Genomic DNA, 16,664 nt, shown 5'->3' with positions numbered 1-16,664 from the left:
TAAAAAAGTCAGAAAAGGGCATAAAGAGTGAAATAAACATAGAAAAGTAAGAAAAGGGTAAAAAAAAGGAGAAACAGCCCAAGAACCCTGATACCTCACCTGTGTACCGTACTGAACAGGGGTCACCAGAGTGTCATCATTAGCACTTTCACCACTTGGACAATAAACAATAACATAATACATACACATCGCCCATGAGGGGTCTGCATCGGTCTCTGACTCCTGCTGCCTTTACAACCTAAAATTGTGATGGTGTTACCACCTTATACCGAAGTATTAAATAGTTAGTAGCTCATGTGTATTGTTGCTCTGACAAATAGCTCATTTCCTCTTTGCATGTTATGTAGATGTGTGGCATTAACTGCATATTTTGTGGTCAAATGTTACACAAGGTTATTGCTGTACCAGTTTTCCTCTCGTATTACCAACACGTGGAATAGTTTTACGTGTAGAAGTGAGTACTGAGCGCAACCTAGAGTTGATAACATTGATGTTGCTCACGGAATGATTAATCTCCATTGTTTGTCTGATCCGCAGGGATGGTTGGCGGAGACTAGACAGCTCATACTCTCTAATGATATGTATATGACGTCAGATGTGTCAAAGGTGAGCATAGGGTGTCGGCTATTGCTGTTAGGTTTATTTGAGCTCTTTTGTTCAGATGGTGTTTTATTAAAAACAAATACATGAGGTGCCTAGCTGAATTATTAAACCACTAGAGAACCGTTACTACATTGTCCTGATTAAAGCCCTAAGTGTGCATCTGCTGAAACATGTTGAACAGATATGAGTTGACTCAGGAGTATGGGATTTAACTCTCTGTTTCTAACCTGTGAGGTATGTTTCCGCTTTTAAAAAAGGATTAATTTTACCTTAGATGAGAGGCCCGTGCTTATTACGAGCCCACCTGGGGGGCATCATGCTAATGGGGAGAGTACACTCATAGGGATAGTGTCAGAAAGGGCTTCAGTCTAAGGCAGCAACACTAGTGCTGTGTTCTGGATGCTGGAACAGCAGATGTAGGTTATGTTATTTGGTTTTATGTAGCACTCAAATACCCAAGGGTGTCTTGGCGCTGCCTTGAAAGAAAGGTAAGCTGAGAGATTTGATAGGAATATTTATTGGGTAAAGAGCCATATTTTAAGGGATTTCGCAAATTGCAATAGGTTGGTTATTTCTTTAAGGTTGAGGGGGTGAGAGTTCCACAATTTTGCAGTGCAGACCACGGCGTCAGAGAGAGGGACAACCCCCATCAAAGGTGGAATGCGTACGCATTGTGATATTGTTTTTTTTCCTGGTGGTTAAAGTGCCTAGTGCTTAAAGTACCTAAGATGACATTGGTGGTGCTGGTTCAGTACTGTAAACTGGCTGGGTTACCACGGTTCTATAATATTTGAATATTTTACGAGCGCCATACTACCTTGCAATAAGAAATCATATGACTGCATTGAAGAAATATTCGTAATATAATCAAAAATGTACAACAACATAAAGGCCAGCAGCAGTATTCTTAGCTCCCTGAAAAGTTTACTTTTAATGCCAAAGTGCGGTATTTGTGATTGAATCTATCACGGTCCACAATGGGTATTCAATTGTCGCATGTCCGCCTGGTAGGATCCTCTGAGATGGATATGTTAAAATGAAATCCAGCAAAGTAACAGAAATAGAAATAGCATGTCACATTTTAATAAACAATGGTGTCTAATTTTGAAAGAATATGTACTTACTTGCCAAGTGCAAAGCACTCCATCTTGACATTGCTTCCCTTAGCAGCAGTGAGATTGTAAGAAAAATGGACCTCAATTTTCGGCTCGTATTCGCCCATCACACCTGGGAAATAAAAGAATGGCCTTTAGAGATATAATGGCTGTCACTGCTTTCCATTCCAATCAAAATGATTACTTAAGCCACTGCGGCAGACTTGCTAATAGCGACAGATTCAGAGAGCTTGAGAGAAAAAAACGAAAGCAGCTGTGTACATTATCCCTCCTTGTTCAGCTCCAATCCCACGCATCATTTCAAGAGTTTGATTACATTATTATTGTTACAGAAAAGAAAACATTATTTATACAGTAAACGGGCAAATGTTTTATTCATTGGTGTTCTCGCGCCACGCTGAAACGTGTTTATTTTTGAGAGAGGTTGTAGAAGCAATTTTTCTTTCTTTATCCAAGTTGTGCTATTTAACAATGTGACTGTTGTGTAGGCTGCATTCTTATGCCAAGCGCAATGACCAACACACATTATTTTTGATAGCTTTACCTTTAGTTTTAGTAGTTTTCTTAGAAAAGCATTAACATGGTGCTTGAATGAAAAACCAAGCTAGTGTCTCCCCATAGTTCACGTGCAAGGTCTGACGTAGTTCTAACTTTGCTCTAGTTTTAAGACGCCGCTGTGCATGTATCAAACTTTCTATAACCAGCCTGTGCCATTAGAATACAGATGAAGCTATCGGGTGTATTCTGTTACTCAGATTGAGTTCAATACCTTGGCAGGTCTTTACCCAATTGTTTCACAGAGGGGCCTGGCAGCACGCTCCACTAAGCACCCTCCACGGGAGAATGCTAAGGCTAGTAGTGCGTCTGCAACAAAAAGGTGAATTCAACAAATGTCCTTGAATCTCTAGGAAGACGGGAAGCAGCAGTCAAGACCCGGCTTATGGAAGGTATTATAGAGTAAGTTATCATAGTTGCAAGAGTGATGTCAATGTCCAGCCTGAGCTGTGGACACACCACGCTGTAATAAACCCTTCGGTTCTATAAATATATTTATGGTGTAAATAGAATTAAAATGTCAAACAGTACGCAAAACACAATCTGCAAAAAACGAAGTAATATAAAGTGACATTGTACTAAAGTAGGGGCCTTTGGCTATATATACTGTATAATATTTCACGAGTAAACCAATAGGAACATAAGAAAGTCTTGAAAGAAAAGGCAGACAATCAGAAAAACGGAGTTCGAGAACCCTAGTAAAGGTTAAGTAACTTTCACCTATAATGGGCACATTCACCAGTTATCACCAGTAGTCCACAGTTAATCAATCAACTTACTTTATTCGGTTTTTGATTCAACCATAATCGATAAAACAATTTCATGACAATAAATTACAGCATCAATACAAATAATCAGTAAACCTATCATTTTCCATAAAATATAGAATTATAAAGATAAATGAAATCCATAGTTCATCATAGCAAGTCCTTCGAGTTTCTCAATTCCACAGCACCAGATAAAAAACACATGCAAGTAGGTGCTCTGATCTAAAAGCATTTGTAAGTGCAACAAGGAGGGTTTAACCTGAATAAAGTGATGCTCTTTTAACATTAGAATATTTTTTTTTTTGCAGATTCCCATGAAAACGTCAAAACATTATGAACTGCATAGTACCCTGTTTAGAAACCAGATCACAATTACGGGGCTCCGGATAACAATCCATATACCAACCCCTAGAGACCGCAAACAAGTGATGTATCAATTAAGAGACAGTCCTAAATTTAAATAAGGTAAAAGAGTTGCTGAGGTTCAAAACATAATGTGAGATCTAACAGATAGTTTAGAAAACTCTGCACTTTCCCTTATGGATTTAGATATAACCATAGAAGCTTTCTTTGTCCATAGCAAGTCTGCCTTCACTCAGTTATCTGGATTATTAAATATTTCCAGTCAGACTAATTTAGTAAAGGGTCTCTTGACAAAAGAGCGCCAGGGAATTCTATTAGATCCATTCAAAGCAAGACAGTACCTTATTATAAAGTGGTTTAACTCGGCATCTGGCTTTAGCCTAACCGAGATTGACTGTAGCAAGAGACGCCTTCTCACAATATCGGTAACAAAACCAACACCCAACTCTTCATGAACTACGAAACAGGAAGAACTGTTTGGAAGAAATAACAGTTTCATCAAAAAAAAATGTCCACAATTTGATGTGAAGAAACATTAGTTCAACTCCAGATATCCCTTCCATAGGCACCAATAGAGACACATTTTGCCTTGTAAATCTTTAAAATGGCTGCTAAAGGTCTATTGCCAAATCTGGAAGCAAATTCAAAAATAGAAGAAATGGATCTCTCAATAATCATTGATCTAGACAAGAAAAGAGAAGACCAGAATCCAGCAGAGTCAAACAACAATCATAAGGATGAGTTAACCTTACTAATAACATTGCCATTCACCTTAAAAGCTTGAGATTTGGCACATCTTGGGCAAAACAGCAACACGTGTGATTTTTGAAAATTTGTGCTTAAATCCAAATAATCTATTACAGCCACAAATGAATTTAATAAAACGTTGAAGATCTAATGCTGTTCTTGCTAATAAAACTGTATCGTCTGCATACAATAGTGCAAGAATCAAACATTGTCTGACATAGAGCACATCATGACCACCCTCCACAAGAATACTTTCTAGCTGATTAACATAGAGGGTAAAAAGAAAAGGAGCAAGAATGCACCTCTGCCACACACCTCTGTTTACCCTAAACTAAGCTGATCACTCACCTCTCTCCCCATAGCTCAATGAATCGTGTAAATTCTGCTGAAGATGTCTCCAAAAATATACAATATTCAACTCAACACCTAGAAATCATCATGATGCTCCACAACCTGTTACTGGTGACCCTGAAGAATGCAGAACTAAGGTCCATAAATGCAACATGTAAGGATCCCTTTTTGACCACGGTGTTATTGTTAAGGATTAAAGAAAGATTTAAACACTAATTGACCGTCCCTAGGCCAGATCCAAAACCATACTAACTGTTGGAAAGTACCTGATTCTTTGAAGCTCACATAGTCAATCTATTAAAAACTATATACCCCCAAGACCTTGAACATAGAATCAATCAGGGAGATTGGCCTATAACAACACAGATCAGCCTTATCTCCCTTTTTCAAAACAAGTTACTTTGAAGAATTGTGACCAGGAATTTGGGAGACCATGCAATACTGCCGAATTTATAATATTAGCAAGAAGTGGAGCCCAAAGCAAAACTTTAGCTTGAAACATATTAACTGCCACACTGTCTTGACTAGGGGCTGCATTTTTTGAAGTGTCATTAAACACCTTTGTTACCTTCTCAACTTTAACCTGTAAACAGAAATCTGCGGGTGTTCTAAGAGGGCCACGGCTTGATAAAACGCAACCAGGAAAATCACATATCCCTGTAAAGTGTCTAACCCATTTATCTGTAGGAATGCGAGCACACATGGTGATTTCCTGAGTGGATGATAAAAAGGGGCGGTTGATTATTTCCCACAAAATGGCTGATTGTATTAAGCCACTAGTATACCATGTCCCAAGCCTCTTACTGAAGCACCCTCTTCCTGTCTTTAACTTCTAGTTTATAGATAGCTCTACAGGATGTCACCTAGGGCCATAACCTAGATTGTCGTTTCAAAGCACTATACAATTTAAGATGTGTTATTGAACAAGAGTGATCAAACTAACTACCAAAAGTAGCTCGAAGGGGCTTTGATGGTATACTCAACAAATTCACATTCATACAGATCAACTTGCAATAAGTCAAAATTGACTGAGGTGTAGAATAATCCTCTGCCAAACCTCCAAGTCTGCTATGCAAAGATTCACTGGTTGCTTGTGAAATGAGCGGTGCATAACTTTAGTTCACCTTAACCTCAATCCCTGATCTGTGACACTCACCTCACTTGATGCCCACAGTGACTGTCATAAGAAAATAATTCCACACCAAAACTGCCCTCAGTGGGTTATTGTTAGGCGTGTGCGGTAAATTCCGTTCCGCTCGCGTAATTTCGGTAATTTCGCGTTACGCGGAGAATGCAAAATTGCCCAAAATTCTGCTTTCCGTGACTTCGCGAAATTCTTTCTTGTTCGCGTTCTCAAAATGCGTGTACGCGAGATATTTCTCCCCGAACACGCAAACAGCAACTGTGAACAGGAAAAAAGCATCGCGAACAAGCAATTTCGCGTGTTCGCGGAATTTCTGCATGTTCGCGGAGATTTTTTACCATTTCGCTGAGATTTGCGTAACGCGATTACGCAAATTCCGCCCACCCCTAGTTATTGTCACTACAAGATTCCCATTCTAGACTATGCTCAGTGATCAACGGTTCAGGAGGTGATGACATCAAAATAAAATCAGTAACACTTGAACAACCGCTACCTTTCAAGGTAGGGAATAATATAGGTACATGATCATCCTCCTCAATAGTACTAGCATGCTGAATATTGAACTCAGCCAAAATACCATTCATAATATCCCCCTCAGCATTATGTTTGAAGTGAGATCCAGAAATTAGGTCACTAAACTTACAATGACTGGGAACAGCAGGACATATGGAACATAAGAGCAAATTATTATTCAAAGGAAGCACCTAAATTGCAGTGCATCCAACTGTAGGAGGGGTAAAACAAGAAAGCATATCACCCGCCAAAGCAGGATGATTGAAGTGTATCACTAAATAATCTCCCTCATATGTTTTAGCCCCCTCCCAACACATGATGTTCAAAGTCAACACCCTGTATAATAGAACATCCTCAATTCTCCATCGAAAATGGGCCATGTTAGAAATGGGATTTCTGGTTGGCTAGGGCTTGCGTCAAAGTCAGGCAGAAACCGCCACTCTAAGTCAGGGCTGGGGAGTTACACGCCAAAGATAACCCCTGCTCACCCCCTTGGTAGCTTGGCACGAGCAGTCAGGCTTATCCCAGAGGCAATGTGTAAAGCGTTTGCGCACGCACCCAGCAACAACACCCAAGGCCCACCACAAAAGGAACTCCACACAAGGATATATATAAAAAATAGCCTTTGTATTATAATAAACACATTAGATAATATTCACACAATTTACACTGTGCCAACTGGCACTGGGCGGAATTTACAGGGGACTATTTACACAAGACAGGGCCACATGGACCACTGTCAGAATTAGCACAAATCACCAATTGTAACTGTAGAAATGTAGAACAAATAATAAATGTAGCGCACAACCAGTAACCACTGGTAAAAGGTAAGTACACCCTACGCAATCCTAAACACCTTCGGCATATATCACGCAGGGAACCATGAACTCACTAGCATAACCTATATTAGGAAAACAATCTCCTATGCATAGACACAGTGAGGAAATGAAAATAACATAAAGGCAATGCACATTGCACATACGTACACAGGTAACAATAACCATGGGCCACGGGTGAGGATAAAACACAGGAAGACTGTCCCCAGGCCAACGTGGCCACGCCCTTTTTCTAAAATGTCAGGGCTGGGCTGCGCAGGCAGCCAAGGAAGAATGCGCAAGGATTTGGAGGGCCTAAACGATGCAGCTGCCCACTAAGTGCTGGGCAGCTGGGAACCCGAGCCTGGCAGGCGTGCCTCCTGGCTCTCCTCTGGGCTCTAAAGTAAAAATATCCCCCACGTCGCAGCGGTCCGCCACTGCGGTGCCACTGGATAGCCTGGGAAAGAACACTGGCTTTCGACTGCACGGGAGCCCTCACTCCGGGGCTCCGAAGCAAGAAAAATCTCCCCGTCGCAGCTGCCCGCTTCTGCGGTGCAGCTGGGAATGCAGAGTCCTGGCAGGTCGCTACTCAATCCAGGCAGTCCCTGCAGTCCCGCCCGACCCCCACGGGAGCTTAGTCTCCCAGCAAGCCTCCCGCCCAAGGCAAGGACAGGCACGGGAGGCTCCACGCACACACAGGGCTTTACCTGACAGCCGGGAGCAGTTTGGGTCTTTGTTGATCGCAGGAGACAGGGTCCGACAGCCTCGCACTCCCGGGACTTCCGCACAGCCTCTCAGATCGGCGAGCCCCCTGTTACTAAGCAACACCCCGCACGGTCTCCAATCACAGCGCGGCTTCCCTATGACGCTAAGGGTGACGTGGAAAAGAGCTCCCGGGGTTCCCGGGCCAGCGGCAGTGATTCCTTGGTAGCGCGGGGTAGGCACCCGCTCTGAGGCAGAAACGCTATAGAGATGATTCCCAAGGCGGCAGAAGTGTGGGGTGGGCACCCGCGAAGGATGGCAATACGGGGTGGGCTCCCGTTACGTTGAGGAATAAAGCGGAGTGGGCACCCGCGAGAGGATGCAGATGGTTGCGGGGTGGGCACCCGCCAAAATTATAATAAACCGGCAGGCGGCGGGGTGGGCTCCCGCTCGGTTCTCTTAGCGTCGAGATGCAGGGTGGGCACCTGCTCGATAATTAGCAATTGCGGGGGGAATCCCACACGGTGCAGCTTTGTGCTGCAGGCAGATCCGGAGCGCTTCTCCTCTTGGCACAGGAATAAAGCGTTCTCCAGTAAATAAAGATATAGCGCTCCCCAGGCGCTGCAGTCCACAGTTCCAGGGAAAGTCTTTTTAGGATGAAGGGGGGGGAAGGGCTGGGCCCAGGGGCCAGCTCACAGGGCGCTCTAGGCAGGGAGGCAGACTCCAGTGGTGGTCCTACTGGCGCCCAGCAGCAGCAGCAGGCCCCCCTCCAGTTAGGATGAGCAGAGCAGAACATTTTACATGGGGTCACAGCCCCTTTTTATACACAGGTTTCCTTTGGCTCAAGGTGCAGGGAAGGGGCGGACCAGATGCAACTGGTTCCTGAGCACTTTGTTTTGCTCAAACCTTCTCCCTATTCACAGAACAGGCCAGGGTCATCAGTCGCACCACAGGGGGCGGAGCCGGCATTGTGTGGGGAAAGCCCAGCCCTATTCAGGTCCCAGGTGTACTCCTCCCACCCATCTGGATGTAAATCTCCCTATCCACCACTGGGGCAGACCCATCCTGACTCCTGGAGCCAGGCACACCAGCCAATCACAAGCCAGACAGTCCCTTCACATTTACTACACAGACATGCCCGCTTCTAGAAGTGGCACTTCCACACTAGACACAGTAACGCCGCACACATCATCGCGCAGCATTCAATCTCACGAGTTCGCACATACCAAACTCGACCCTGCACTCCCCACGCACCAGGAACTACCATGAACACACACATTCCACATGCATTCCTATGGGAGGGCAGGTCTGTCTCACTAAAGACATACACAGCGCACACGCACTCTCCACTGGGACACAGTGTAAATGCGCCTAGAGGCCTAAAACCAGTCACACAACATAGGGGAAAAGCTAGGATAATTGCAAAAAGTTTTGGGGGTGAACCTGCCAGAAGGGCCAAGTCCAACAGGCCACCTTTTTATTTTTTACTAGTTAATGTTTACTGTTTGCAAACACTGAAAACAATTCATAAACAATGCTCAACTAAATCATCGACAGTGCAATTTTCTCCTACAAAAGAAAGGCATTGCGTTTTTGAGTTTTGGAAGTCCATTACAGGCCTCGGTTAGGGAAACCTACTGCCTGGATACAGAGTTAGTAGTATTGGTTGCCCAGAATAGGTGTATCTCACTAGACGAGAGCCCTAGAGGCTCAAGACAGCAGCAAATCAGTCATGTAGAAAAATGATGATGAAAGCGAGATCTGGTTGGGGGAACCACCATCTGATGCACTGAAATACATGCAGAGGGACAGGCCCCAACCGCATGTAAGAGTTCAAAAGAAAAATGAAGAATGCAATGTCCTTTGGTATACAATATTGAGCAGATAAAACAGTGCACTGTGCAACGTCCAGCCTTCAGGTCAATTCCAACTCACTCAGAATTCTCTATTCTCCTGAAACCATGCCTTCGTACCTCACGAAGTAAATATTTTTGGTTTGCATTTCTGGTTCTTGTAGTCTTGCTTGTACCATTATCCACACATCTACGAGTACCATAATGCAAATAGAAACATACGGACCATATGAGCTACTCGTGCAAAATTGTGAAACCTTGAAGAAGAGCTCTGTGTAGTGTTCTACATATTGTGCCCGCCTTCCTTACTTCAACATTATTATACATTTCCAGCTAATTATGATCATTTAAAAAATAATTTGTGGCAATCTAAATGCCCAAAACCCATGTTTGGGAACAACATGAAACATTAAAATGACCGAAGAAGGGTCGCTAGTGCAGAAGGAGCACCTGGGACCAGGCGGATGAGGTACCAATGGAACTGACCTCCAGATGAGGGGAAGGGCAGCTCATTTTTATTTTCCTTTTGTTAGTGCTTAGACCGAGACAAATGCAATGCCAGATTGTGTGTTGAAAGCGGAGGGAAGAGATGAAGAAAAAGAAGAAAACTGCAGATTGAAAAGCCGGGGTATACCCATGGGAAATAGGGAAACCAAAAGGAGAATCCGAAGAGGTTTCAGTGGGAGCAGAGCTTTAGTTTGTGAAAAATACAACAGGTGTAACATGACCCATACCAGTGCACTTATCGTCCAAATGTATGCTTTGGTTCGAGCAGCAGAGAGCGCTCTGAGGACTTTCACATAAATACACAGTGCTCTGCCGCCAATTTAAAACATGCATATTAAATATAGTGATGCTTTGCAATGCTGGTCGCCATGACGAAAGTCACAAGAAAAGATGCCCTTGCATTTATGACCCTAGTATAAAAAATGGCATTTAATTGCATTACACTTGCACCTAAACCACCGTGCTGCTGGACTGGCAGTACCGGCACTCACACACGGCCACACTCCTAGAACCTGAAAAGCAGATTTTCCTCGCTTGAGAAATAAGGACACACACGTGTTCCTCAACAGCAAAGAAAGTGAAACTAGTGTTGTAATGGAATAAAAGGTCCGTATTCAGAATGGTATCTTCATGTAGTTTATTAAGTAACAAATAAATGAAGTAAGGTACAATGAACAAACCCCAACAGGAGCAGCCTGCTTGCTGCTCAGCCCTACTCTCAACTGACATTCATGCACGCATACAACACTCTATGACATCATACACTCATGCTAACATTCTACACCATACACTGGCTGAGCAGCAAGCTGGAAGCAGACACCACAACTAGCTCTCCTTGTATGGATCGCACTGTCACTTATAGCGCCCGCATTGGCTGGAACTGCACTCTGCTGGTGGGTTGCTAGGTCACGCTCTACCCGATGTCCATGGGGCCATACATCTACCCCAGAAAGTCCTGATCCAGTGCTGCCGGTCCATTCACATCTGTTTTCCCACAGCTGCTGCCCCTATTCTTGTTTAATACTGCTGTGAATCCTGTAGTGTGTTGTGCCCTTTGCTGTCAGGGATAGATACCACGTTGCTTCCTTGCCCTGGGCAAGCCCCTCTACGGAAAAAGACACTTGTTAAGAGAGAGAGAGCTGTTCTTTGAGAGGAGCATGAACTGTGAGAGAAAGCATGGCTCTCAAACCCCTGTGCTTGTTCTCTCTTCCTGGTGTTACCAGCTGATGTCTAACGCAGGGGTCGCAAGCGCATTCCCACAGGTAACACAGGGAAAGACATGGGTCACAGTTGTGACCCCTGGTGATGCCTGAATTAAGACCCTGGAAGCAGGAAAAGACAGTTCTTGTTTTCGGTGCTTAAACTGCAGTTTCATTATGCTCTGTGATCTCCTTTTCACCTTGGCTGCTGGTTCTGGCAGCAGGCATTATGATATCACAATTGAGCTGTAATAACGTATTACAGTTGAGCAGTTATGTCAACCCTTTATTACAGGTGACTAGAGAGGTTACAACTCCGCTGTAATACTTTCATACAGGAATTGCAGGCTCGCATGTACTATAAAGTGCTTTCTACCCTATGTAATTATAGCATATGCTACAATTACTTCCTGACTTCAAGCCTTTCATAAAGACAAAAAGTTAGGAGGGTTGTTTAAATTTTATTTGGCTAGCATTCCATATTGAAGGAACCTCAATGGAAAAAGTTCTACCTCTTTTGGAAGTGAAAATATAGCACAGTATTTACAACAGTCTTTTGTCCATACCGCTGGAAGATGAAAACAAGTGTACTGTTCAAGAGAGGGTGAAGATAAACTACGCAGGCATTTATACATAAGTAAGCGAATCTGCTCAACTGGTGGTAGTCAATGTGTAGTCTGTGTAATGTGGTTACATTTTTAAGCACCAAATATTGCACCATTTTGTGTCTTCTGAAAACCATGGGGCCTATACACAGACTGCATAATGTAGTACATTTAGTAATACTAATAATGTACTACAAAAATGCAGAGGTCTTTGCCTCCGCCCTTCTATCTTTTGTGTCTATAAATCTCCGCACACATAGGTATATGTTTTATTAGTAAATGTGGGAGTAGCAGGGGGAGGCAGCTTCAAAATGTGGAATATTTACGAATAACTGGAAAGGATTTAGGATGGAGTAAGGAGGGCTTAAGGGAGGGTTAGGAAGGGGTTTTGACAGGAACAAACACCTACCCAAAAAAGAGTAGGCCCATTACTATTCACAAACTGCATTCTGTACTTACTTAAGCCAAAAGAGATCAAAAACAGTTGAAGATGTACTCAGTCTTAAAATAATGCCTCATATGAATTACCGTTAAATTAAATTATTCTAACTTTAAAAAAATATAACACACATTTAATATAGTGTTACAAAATCTATATGAATTTTAGTTTAATATATAATTTGTTAATAGCCTTTTTTGAATGTACACATTTATGTAGCTTTATTTTAATAAACAATTTCATTTATATACATTAATTCTATATATAACTTAAATAAATTTCACTACATAATAAATAAATATTAATCTTATACTTTAAATGGGATGTTTTATTATTTAAATCTTAAAAAATATAATTTTAAAGTAATTTTATATATTACAAAAAATTCAATATTTATTTAAAAATGGAGTTAATACTGTAACTTTTAATATTCTACATTTAAAATAAATATTTGTAAATAAATTACATTAATATTTAACATTAACTTTTTTCTAATGCGTTTTTAAGTTTAATAACATTTTAAAATGTAACTGTGCTTTATCACAGACCTCCACTTATGTGAGAAAAGAAAACAGTAACATTATACTTGCAAATTAGGCTCCCCCCCCTGTTTTCAGGTGGTGGGCACAAGTAATTATACACTTTTGAGTAGCTTTATATTTGTGAATTGTGAATAGCCGAAAGCAGTACGGTTACTCAAATGAGTAAAAGTAAACCTGCAGGTATCGCTTTATTCATGTTAAAGTTTATCCATTGTGAATGGCCCCTCTGCATTTAGTTTCTTAGTAAATGATTGTCAAGGGCACTGTTGTAATCAAGGCGCACAATTACTGCCTTCCCACTGGCCAACATCTGTGTATCTGGATCAAGAATCAGATAACTCTGGAAGCCATGTAACACCTGTAATTTATTTTATATAGCATAACCAGCAAAGAGAGATAAACATTGAACCCAACAGCTCAGAGACAAATTCAGCACGATTAACGGCCCAAAATGAGGCTTATGTAGTAAAATATGGTATGAGGAGAGGTATGTTCCCACCCTCATGGTCAAAAATATAAACCCTTGAAGAGTGTGCCGTTGAGGCTATTCATCCCTGGTTGAATCTGCAATAAAGTAAAGAAAATAATTCCAAATCAAACTGGAACTAAGCAGCTTTGAGAGTCAACATACCGCAATTCCTTAAAGTAGCAGCGAAAACTTTCCACCCTTGACTAGTAGCTTCAACTATGATAACCATATTTTAAGGATAGCTATCGTCAACTAGAGTGCCATTGCTATCACTACACCTAAAAATGCATTCATGAGTAATTCAGTAGGTTACTTAAGTTTATTACCATGGAGACTCAGCAGTCAGGCAGAGAACCTTGTGCAGTCTTTTACATGCAGAGTTTTCTGCCCCTTTGCAGCTTCTCCAACTTTATAAACTTACTTTTCAATTTCAATTTTATGAATACTGAAAAAGAGTAAACTTACACATGTAAGTCTACCTTTGTGAATCAGGCTCATTGTGTTAAATAGAAAGAAAATCACTTTACCTAGGACAGGCCTATCATTTTATGTGTGGAGTTCTTTATCCCAATAGCGGAGTCTGTGCAGTCCTAAACTTACTATTAAATTGCAGTTTTGTGGATACCGAAAAAGAGTACACTTACACATGTAAGTTAACCTTTGTGAATCAGGCTCAGCGTGTTGAATAGAAAGAAAATCCCTCTAGCGAGTACATGCAGGATTTAACCGAAAGGTACATTTGATGGTTAATTGACATTGCAACAGTACTGACACTGTCAGCAGACAACTGAACCGAGGCTTGAATTGTCAGCTGTCTGAGGTTTCTCTACATGTGGCTCCACAGCGGAGTTCACACTGTTTAAGTTCCGAAACACATGTTCCAGTACAACACTTGCCCACAACCAGGTCCATCTTGTACACAAATAACATTTGACATTCACTGTCTGCAGTTTGAATCTGCATCTTAGTATAAGTGAAAATAAATGACGTCTCGTTGTTGCTGGTGCATATATATAGAGAGAAGATCAATTATAGTTTGCCTTTTAGCAAGTGACACACAGTCCTAGCCGTGAAAGGGCTGTAACCGTCAGACTCTGCATCACCACTGACCTTCATTTCTCATTAATGTATGCCTGCATGAATGGGTACCCTGCCCAAATGCTTCTGCTGCTATGGAAATTAGTCCATATGTAGATTCCCCTCCCCTGCCGAGCAAAGGACAGGAAGCCGTGAAAGAGCTAGTACAGGGCGCCCAGCATAAATCCAGGAGTGCCGGATCAGGCTCGGCTCCAGGAATTTTTATTTAGGTGGGCTAAGGGTGCATTTGGGTGGGCCACTGCGGGCTCGATTTGTCGTATATATGTCTGGGCAGGCCTGCTTCAGGGCCCTCCTTTATCTCTCCTTAGTCTTACAAGGCCCAGTAAAACGCACTCTTTTCCAAATCTCTTTCTAAATATTATCACTCTCAAAAAGTGTTTTTTTTCCTTGTAATGTTCCTTTGATGTGAAGAGGAGGTTTCTGAGGTGGTAGGTATCAGGCAAATGACACTTCTCGGGCTCCCACTGTGCAAGCCCCAGGGAGAATCCTTCTTCAATACTATCTCCGCCTGACCCCGGACTCTACAACACACTCCCTTACAGGCTTGATTATCCACAACTCCTCTCCAGTGCACCTTGTCTCACAGCTGACCTTGGGCCCTAGCCCCATATCAGGCACCATCGGGCTCCACTTTCATTTTTCCCGGTAAAAACCTTAGTAAAATCACCTTCAAACTTAAAACATTGGATATAGCAGTGAATCTAATTAGCACACGCTTTAAAGTATGTTCCACAGTAGCCCTTATGACCCAACTGCTAATTAAATCAACAAAAAACAGAAAGGCCATGACAGGGCCAGCTTTAGCGTTGATGTGAAAGTATTTTTTGGCGCCTCACCAATAACCTCTTTCTCTGTAAATACCTTTATACCACCTTCCAACAGTGCCCCTCATCCCTCCATGGCCCCCCCTATTGACCTCCTCCTCGGATTCCCTCACTGCCACACACCACAAGTGCCCCTCATCTCCCCATAGCCCCTCCCCCTCATGACCTCCTCCTCGGATTCCCTCACTGCCACCCTCCACCAGTGCCCCTCATCTCTCTGTAACCCTTCCCCATCATGACCTTCTCTTCAGACTCCCTCACTACCACCCTCTTCACCAGTCCCCCTCATCTCTCCCTAGCTCCCCCTCCACCCCATGACCTCTTCCTCGGATTCCCTCACTGTCACCCTCCAACAGTACCCCTCATCGCTCCATAGCCCCTCCCACTACCTCCTCCTCGGATTCCCTCACTGCCACCCTGCAACAGTGCCCCTCATCTTTATGTAGCCCCTCTCTCATATGCATTTCATTTGTTGTATAGCACTACTCATATCATTGAAGTGTGTGTCAGTACTTTACACCACGCACACATTATACAGAGACAATGAGTCATACAAGTATGTAAATCAGTCTACAGGGAATGTCACATATGCCAATGAGGATTACAAGGTGTAGGTATCACATGTCATCCATACTGGTGGGCAGTATATTTTACGAGGGTTTGGTCTGGGGAAACACAACCTTAGGATTTAAAGAGTATTCCATGGGGGTCAGCTTTACTGATAAAAATGTATATCTGCCCAAACATACTCATTTTAGCAACATTAGAATAGTGAAAGACTGAGGAAGTTCTAACTATATCACAAAACAAAAAAAGCGAAGTTCTAACTATAACATTCATGTTTGTATGCAGCTCTTTGATGACAGTTCATTGGTCACTGTCCTATGTTAGGATTGTAACTTCTGAACTGCAAGGAACACAATGATCTCTGTGACAAAGGCAGTAACCCACTGAGCTATCCACATAAAATACAGTTCATCGGCATTTAAAAACTACTAACAGACAAATGGTTGCTCTCCAGCAGGATCATTAAACACCAGCGTTATCTGGGCATTTTGTATTGTCTTATTGTTGTCCTGCATCAGCCATAATAATGATAAAAACTGTTCAAATGAAGCACACACGAAGTATGTGTCCTGCTGGGCCTGTGCATATTTTAAAAAGAAAAACAAATAGTAACAGATTCTCTTACCTCCACCATTATTCAAACTTTGTGTCACAGCCTGGTGTAATAAGCAGCTGCAGGGGTCAGGAAAGATGAATAGGAATAAACAAACTTCTTTTCTCCTGCGCTGCATAGAAAAAGAAATATCCGTGCAGCACAGAGGACAGTAGGCAACGGTTACCGTTGTCAAAGTAAGGATTTGTCGCCTTTCGCCATGTGGAGATGAAGGGGTGAAAAAAATAAACAAAGCCTCGTTAACATGTAATAGTCTTTTAAAGACCTGTGATA

General features: G+C 42.4%; 1 protein-coding gene across 4 annotated transcripts in view; it reads right to left on the bottom strand.

The window, feature by feature from the left end:
- The window catches only part of CNTN5 (contactin 5), a 3,369,946-nt gene that overhangs the window by 816,933 nt on the left and 2,536,349 nt on the right, over positions 1-16,664 (bottom strand). For all 4 annotated transcript variants that reach the window (XM_085621430.1, XM_085621433.1, XM_085621431.1 and 1 more), the window contains one exon: positions 1,728-1,830. In XM_085621430.1, coding sequence (XP_085477556.1) covers positions 1,728-1,830 — 103 coding nt within the window. The remainder of the gene's footprint in view (positions 1-1,727; positions 1,831-16,664) is intronic.

This window comes from Triturus cristatus, chromosome 8, assembly GCF_964204655.1.
Source record: "Triturus cristatus chromosome 8, aTriCri1.1, whole genome shotgun sequence".
Lineage (NCBI taxonomy): Eukaryota > Metazoa > Chordata > Amphibia > Caudata > Salamandridae > Triturus > Triturus cristatus.
The sequence above is the reverse complement of the archived record's forward strand: the minus strand, read 5'-3'. Positions and strand labels throughout refer to the sequence as shown.